At 37.0% G+C, this 8,362-nt stretch overlaps 1 protein-coding gene across 1 annotated transcript; it reads left to right on the forward strand.

Annotated features, from left to right (window-relative positions):
- Positions 1-3,786: 3,786 nt before the first annotated feature.
- Positions 3,787-7,949, forward strand: LOC140772928 (cytokinin riboside 5'-monophosphate phosphoribohydrolase LOG1). The gene is made up of 7 exons (XM_073115191.1): positions 3,787-4,072; positions 4,901-4,998; positions 5,153-5,183; positions 5,795-5,894; positions 6,407-6,477; positions 7,237-7,380; positions 7,511-7,949. The coding sequence occupies exons 1-7, from the start codon at positions 3,953-3,955 to the stop codon at positions 7,601-7,603; spliced, it is 657 nt and encodes a 218-aa protein (XP_072971292.1). The 5' UTR covers positions 3,787-3,952; the 3' UTR covers positions 7,604-7,949.
- Positions 7,950-8,362: the final 413 nt, after the last annotated feature.

The following is an 8,362-nucleotide window of genomic DNA, read 5'->3' on the forward strand; positions in this document are numbered from 1 at the left end:
CTGGACGTATTCTTTCTTTCTTTCTTTCTTGCATAGCAAAGTACACTTTGAAAGTGGAGCCGGGCATGGATAGTTGCTACATTGGCAAGACACAACCAACCAACCCATGTTGAGATGATAACATCTCTGTGGGTAATGAGTCAGCTAAGCACATGGCTCTTCTTAGACCAGCATCATCAAGCTACTTACCATTTGAAGGCCAAGCATGTCCACTCGGCTGAAAAGCATGTGGCACCCTTAGGAGGGGACACATAATTCATCACTACCAGCCACCAGGTATTACAATTTTCTTATTATTATTATTATTATTATTTTTAAAAAATAAAATAAATAAATAAATAAACCCCCCTTCTCTTCTTCCCTTTCCTTGATGTGATGATGATGATAAGGAGCAGGGACTATAAGCTTGGAGTAGAGTGGAGTGGAGTGGAGTGGAGTGGAATGGATTGGAGTGGAGTGGAGCATATGAAATGATGATTAGATTAACTTGATGTGGCCTCACTGGCCCGCACTCTAGAAAGCAACCAAAACTCGTCCCATTGAGGCCGAGGCAGAGGCCCCCACCCCCACCGTGTTTTGGTGCCACCATGTGAAGAGTAACGACAATGGCTAGCAACCCAAATTATACATCATCACCCACACACTATATATACTACACTATAACTATACTATGTTATACTTTTTTAGAGTAAACAGTGATACATGATCATTTGCGACACAGCTATATGACTGTAGTAACTCATGTCTTTTTTTTCTTTTTTTTTTTATATAGATCATCAAACACTGGATGATCACCTGTTATAATCTCTGTTTTGTGTATTTATGTCCTTTGGATGTAGGATAGGTTAGGTGATAAAAGAATAGAAAAAGGTAACAGATTTGAGATATTATGCCCTCCTACTTAAATTTTTCATATAATTTCTTTGATTTTTCTGTAAAAGGTGAGCTCTGGATTAACCTTGGCCCCTTCCCCCCTCATCACTGCACCTTCCGACCCTGACAAGAATCTCCAAACCGCTTTTGACCAAATGTCCGGGCTGTAAATTAAGTTATCTTCTCAATTTTTATTTGTATCACTTCTAACTCTTATAGTTTAGATTTATAAAGTAAAATCCTTAAATTTTTTTTAATCCAAATTTAACAACAAAAAAAAGGTATAAATTACTATAATACACATTTAATATTGATAATCGTATTCTTTGAGCAAATATGAATTTTCTATTAATTTTTTTTTTATAAAATTCTATGAAGCATATACTTTAAAAGGATGTACATTGTGATAAAAAAAAAAATTATAATCTAAGATAAGAGAATGATAAGAGATGTTGAAACTGAATTTTGTTTTAAAATTGAAGAATAAAATATAAGGAATAAAATTTCTATAATAAAATTTTAATTTTAATTTTTGTATTTTTTTTTCTTAATAAGTTTAGATTAAAAAAAATTAATATAAATCGCAAGAGGATTTAATTTTAGACAAGCCACAGGTAAATATATCCTTTCTGTATTGTTCAGCAAGACACTGTTTGAGTGGACTAACACATTATTTGATGACCAAAAGATAGCTGACGAGATTAGATTTTCAAACACGGCTATAGGTTCTTTATTTTTATTTTTTTCTTTTTCCTAGTGAGTTATACAAAGTACGCATATCTTGATTGATTTCATGTGTTTGACAACAGTAGCTCGGGTTGCCATGGGTCCTATGCAATCATGGACCATGCCAACAGTTGCAGGATACAGGATAAGAAATTTGCATCAACTATCAAGAATACGATCCTAGATTGACGTATGGGTTTGACAGGTGATGCTTACGACGTTCCTAACATTTATTCAAACACTTGTGCGAGACCGAGACGCTGGTTCCATCTCTTCTTGTTGCATGCTTGCTGGTACGGTCTACCAAGTTATGGGCCTATAGTATACCCTCAAGGAAAGGGAGGGCCACCACCACCACCATTGAGGTCGGGGGTTGGCATGGCCAAATGGATCTTTCAATGGATTGATGACATTTGAAACGACAAAGGTGCTCAAAGATTTGATACAACCTTCCCTCTCATAAAAAAGAAAAAGAAAAGAAAGAAATCTAATTAAGATGGAACATCCTTATTAGATAAAGAGAACCACAAACACTACTAAATATTTGTTCGAGGAATCAAGAATAAACCGAAAGAAAGACCTGAATGCTACATTATTTGTTTTTGATTGAAGCTTGTAATAATTCTTTCTTGCACACAAATGCCCTTGTCATCATGTGGGATGATCTAGTTTATGGCAGCAAAGCAATTGTTGGTTAGTGAGATCTCTTGTTCTGTTCTGGAGTACTTGGCCGATCGACTTTATATATATATATATGATCTTAACGCTAGCCAACAGAGCTCAACTGGAGCCACTGTATGATATAATGCTTGATGGTAAGCATATGTATTTAAACCTCTTCATAAGGCTTTAATTAAGTGGATCTGGGAAAGTTGATGGAAAGGTTAGTAGGAGGAGATAAGTGTTCTGGGGATCCCCGAACGTACAAGAGTGGATTAGAGTATACAAGAGTGGGGATCTCTATAGAGGAATATTCAATTATGGGACAAGAGGCTATGTATAATTTGTTATTATGCTCATCTGACCTATATGGGAATTAGAGAGGGAGGAATGATGGGGGGGAAGGAGAGGCAAGGCAATCAGTGGAAGGGATGGGGATGGCAATGGCATAGATGGAGGAGGAGAGCATGCTTGGTCTGTCTGGTGGGATCGATGCATGGGGGAATGGGGTTGGCGTGGTGAATAAAAATTTCAGTGTTCCCTCTGTGTGCAGCAAGGATGTCTAGGAAGGAAGGATGGTCAAGAATGCAACCCCAATATAAGAAGCCTTTTATTAATATTTTTATATATTATTCAGACGTTGAGATGATCATTCATTTGTTTTCTACTTGTCATTTGTTTACTATCCTATCGGAGTATGGGAGTAGGGATTGGAGTGCATCCTATCACCTTCCTCTCCATGTTTGTATATATGTATTATTAATTAACTCCGGTGGTCCTCCTCTCTTATCTATGACAAATACACGCATACAGAGGTACACACACACACACACACACACACACACCCCACCGCCCAGACAAACAAGGCATACCTTTTCTGTGATAAAAAGAGCAAATAATAAAAAAAAACACATAGCAACTAAGCTAAGAGTAATCAAAGGTGTGCAGGTAGCTAGGAAATGGTTTACAGAGTTAATTATTGAATTTCTTGTTGTACTTAAGTCTTGGTACCGCCGTAACACCCATGAGGAGTTCTTTTTACGAGTTTCCATGCTATTAACATAATCATTATTATGATAATAAATAATTCCTCTTTCTGCGCTAAGCCATTTTGGACGACGGGATGCAGGTTCTTTCAAGTGTGGCCTTTGGCTGTAAAGATAAAACTCTTTTTGTTGGTCTTTCAGTTGCATTTACTAGAAACTTTCAGAGTATATACGTGTCTTTTGGAGTAAACGATAGCATCCAACTTTTTTCTTTTACTTTAGCTTAGTTGGACAATCCTCAAGTTCTATTTACATGCAATCTTTGGTTCCAAAGCACAAGGAGGCAGCCGTGAACACAAAAGCTGGAGCAAATATTAGTAACTTTTCTAGCATTCCCAGCTCGTGTTATAGACACCCGGTTGCAATCGAGAGCAGTGATTAACCAGTAAAGGAGGGAACAGCTGGGCCCCTCCTTTTGGAGCCCAATGCCAACCATTTAATATGCATCCATTCCAGTGATGCGTGTGTGGTCGTTAGCACGTGCGCGTTCACTTTTTGTATATAGGGAAGGCGGAGGAGGGCGCACTAAAAAGTGGTCAAGGTATTGTGGATGTTTGTGTTGGACCAATGTCACTTGTTTAAGTGCAAGGAGAACAGAGACAGGGAGAGTAGGAGGAAGGGGAATAGAGAGTGAGTGTTCTTCTCAGATGGAGGGGGAGCAGGAGGTGGGACAATCCAGGTTCAAAAGGATATGTGTGTTCTGCGGCAGTAGCCAAGGGAAGAAGAGAAGCTACCAAGAAGCTGCAGTGGAGCTTGGCAAGGAATTGGTATGATTTTTTTTTTTGGTTGCATTTTACCATCCTTTTCCTTCTTTGCTCTTCTGAAGAGTTTTTCTTAGATGGGTCTTCATTAAAAATCCTACCTTTTGATGCTTAGGTAGGTCATCAGCTGTTGTGAGTTATTAGTGAGTGCTTTTCTCTGAGGTTTCTTATCCTTGTTGTCCTTTTCTCTATTTAATTTGATATAATTTGTCACACGTTCTGCTCTTTCTACTTCTTGGAATCTCACTCTCTCTCTCTCTAATATCTTAGGGGGAGTAACATGTGTCTAGCTAAATGTAATTTCTAAAAACTAGTAGCTGATCATCATAAGTGAGACAATCCTGATGCCTCCGTATGGTTTTTTTTTTTTATATATAGTACTACTAGAATTTGGATATTCCGCCTGATCTGTGAACACCTTGAGTTACTAGTCGTTAGGTTTTTCATTTCAACCTGCTGTTATTAGTCTCCATGTTATGATAGGACAGCAGAACTGCTCTTTTATCTTTCTATCCTTTCCTCAATTTTCAGTTTCACAATTTTTACATGTTCTCCGAATTCTGAACTGACATTAATCCTGGCCCATGTCAGCTACAAAAACTGTTTATTATAACACAGTGGCCTGGTTTTAATTTTCTCTCTGCAAAACCATATAAAATAATTCATGCGGCTCATTTAAGGATTCTGCTTCTCTGGTATTCATTCTATAAGATGACCAGAAGCAATGCACCTTTGTGACCGACTGTTCATGGCTCGGAACACCTCAACTGAACCATTTCAGACTTTTTATTTTCATGCTGCTTCTTTAATGCTGAATGGTTCGTCTTGTGTCAGGTGTCAAGCAACATTGATCTAGTGTATGGCGGGGGAAGTGTAGGTTTGATGGGTCTGGTTTCCCAAGCTGTTCACGAAGGTGGAAGGCATGTCATTGGGTATGCACTATGTAGTATGTTATATCTTTTATTTTATTTATATATATGGCTATCTATTGTCTTTCTGTCGAAAAGGAAAGACCAGCGGTAGCGAGTTAAATATTGTGCTGTTGTTCAGCAGCTAATTTTGTCACGTTACTGTTGCTTGATGCAGTGTTATTCCCAAAACCCTGATGCCTCGAGAGGTACGTCTGCTATAACTAAGTTTTCTTTTTCTTTTTCGTTTTCATGTTACAAATATATATATATATATATATATATTTTTTTTTTTTTCTTTTCACTTTATTCTCTTTCAGTTCCTTAGTTTTCGCCCAAATTCTCATGTTGAATATAATCCCATTTTCTTGGAACTTCAAAGTAGCTTCCTTTCTTTCCTCTCTTTTTGCTAGCTACTGCATCCATGATTGAGATTACTTGGTTTCCTGGGAGTTTTCAATGATCCATTTTCTTCTTGTAGCACAAGAGTCTTTTTTGGGTTTTCAAATATAATAGGGAGAGAAGAATGTATTTATCTTTTCTATTTGACTTACTCTTTTAAAGCAATGTATTTCCTATCCTGCATATATGTGTCATTTACATCTCTCATTAACCTAAAACATAGACTAGTGAATAGGTCTTTTCTTGCCCTATCGCCCGTCATTGCATCTCAGTACGTTCCCTTTTATGATTGTATGTTTGCACAGCTTGCAACCAATAGGATTCTCATGCATTATACCATACAACCAAAAACAGGCACCAGGGTACTTCTTGCAATGGTCTTTAATGTTTTAGGTCTCTCTTGGTTCTCATTTTGCAGATAACTGGAGAGACCGTAGGAGAAGTTAAGGCAGTCGCAGATATGCACCAAAGGAAGGCAGAAATGGCCAGACGTTCAGATGCCTTTATTGCCTTGCCTGGTTAGTGTACGACCAGCAGATTTTTGTTGCCTATCACTTTCGTTCCTAGGCAAATCAGAGAAAAAAGAATGCGAATCCTCCCTAACAGAGTAGATTTCAGATATCCTTCTTTCCTTTTATCAGAATATAGTTAAGAAGACCAGTATACTCATGATTGACTATCTCAGATTGCTGTTCTGAAATCGAAATTGGGAGGGGACCAATAATTACTATTGTTGACTCAGATTTACAGTCCCTTGGATTTCTTAAATCAGTTTTATACTATTGACCACAATTAGATATATGATTTGCAGTCCTTGTAAAAGCCAAGGAAAAAAGATTACACTTCTTTAGTTTTCACAGAATGCAAATATTTCCAGTCAAAAGGAACAGAGCAATTGATGCTCTGCTAAAAAATAAAATCAAGACCTCAGAGCTTATTGGAGAAACCACTTTTCTCTTCATATATATAATTGCATCTTTTTCTTTTTCTTTTTTCCTCCATTTCGCAACTAATGGAGATTCTTAATCAGGAGGATATGGGACACTTGAAGAGCTGCTTGAAGTGATAACATGGGCTCAACTAGGCATTCATGATAAGCCGGTAACAACCTGCTTTATCTCATTTCAGTTCATGATGCCATCATTTCTTTATCACTACTGTCGCATTAAAATCATTGAATTACCATGTTACCTATAGAAGTTTACCATTATCGTAAATGTGATCCACGCAATTTATATGTCAGAACTGCAATTGAAAAGCATAATGTATACTTTCAAGTAGATTTGTGCAATTATGGGCAGATAAATTAGATATAGTAGAGAATCATGAACGATTTTAGAAACTTATCTTGGTCTTAAATGCTCTTAGATTGTGTATGTGAGGTTGATTGTACTTTGTGTAAGATTAATTGCACTTCCAGAGTTCCAGGATGGAATGTTTTCCCTTTCAATTCGATAACCAGTTCCTGTTCGTCAATTTGTTTACTACTATTGCTAAGCCTAGTTGACTGATTCATATTACCTCACAACCGCATGAGACACCAAAAGAATAAAAATTGATTCTAATCTATCTGCCTTGATCTGATACTCTTTTCATTTTTCAATTTCTTTTTTTTTTTAATTTATTTTGATGGGCCATTTTACAACTTCCTTTTTTTTCAATTTACATTACATTATATATTTAAGTAAGCAAATTTGGCTTTTTAAAAACATGATTAAATATTTGAGCACTACTTTTCTTGTGTTATGGGCAATCAACCTTTGCACCAATGCTAAACGTTCATTAACTGATATGTTTTGGGACTTGAATTTCAAATTAGGCAGCATAATGAACGAATCTCTGATATTTATGAGTTTACAGGTTGGATTGCTGAATGTTGATGGATACTACAACTCATTGCTATCTTTCATTGACAAAGCGGTAGAGGAAGGTTTCATTAGTCCTAGTTCCCGCCATATCATTGTGTCTGCTCCAACAGCAAAGGAATTGGTGAAGAAATTAGAGGTAGTTACATAACTCACAACATACTTTTATGCAGTCCAGTTAAACTGAGAAACTCTCCATCTTCTTCATTGCACAAAAATTGTAGACACCCATTCAACTGCATTGTCTGACATCTTGTTTATATATTTAGGAGTATTTTCCTCGCCATGAAAGAGTTGCTTCGAAGCTCAACTGGGAGATGGAGCAGCTAGGATACTCCTCCAAAATTGAGATCTCTAGGTAGTGGGTAAGAGTGGTATACTCAGGGTTTAGGAGGCACAGGTAGTTGAAGTACATGTTGGCAAAGTGGGAGGTCCAGTTGAAAGGCCAGAGCTCTCTTCTACGAGGAAATGCTTCGGGTTCTAAGTTTTGTAAATTATCACAAAGGGCCTAATTGTGTAAATCTCCATCTACTCTTTCTTGAGATCAATGGGTTGGTCATCTGTTTTCTGATAGCAGAGGGACTAAAACTAACTTGTGAAGGAATAGTAGACAATTCCTTTTCATAGTTCTTACATGTGTTGTTAAAAGTGTGATCTCATACTGTTGTTTGATTGCACTTTCCATTGCCATTATAAAAGTTATTTGTTACCACATTTCTCTTCCCTCTTAAATGGTCTTCCATGATGTGCTAATTAAAACCCAACCAGGCTTCAAACACGGGATTGACAAAAAGAATTAACTGGGTCATCCCCACACAATTCTTTTACAGCAAACTTTTGCCCTGAGAACACTTCTTAATCTCAAATTTAATTTTCCAATTATCAACTTTTCCTACACATCTTCTCAAGGTCAAATGGAAATCAAAGAAGAAGACAACAGAAATGCCCAAACTACCTTCATCCTTACTGTTGTCTGAGAGCCAAAGATTCTACTAACTTGCTTCATTTCTAAGCTCTTCCATCATTAATTACTGTGGTTATAAACCCTTGATAAAGAAAGGAATAAAAAAAAGCTTTTCGGTGATGCAGACTAAGCACCTTTAGATTATATATATATTAAT

The sequence above is a fragment of the Typha angustifolia genome, chromosome 2 (assembly GCF_048772165.1).
Source record: "Typha angustifolia cultivar Huaian chromosome 2, ASM4877216v1, whole genome shotgun sequence".
Lineage (NCBI taxonomy): Eukaryota > Viridiplantae > Streptophyta > Magnoliopsida > Poales > Typhaceae > Typha > Typha angustifolia.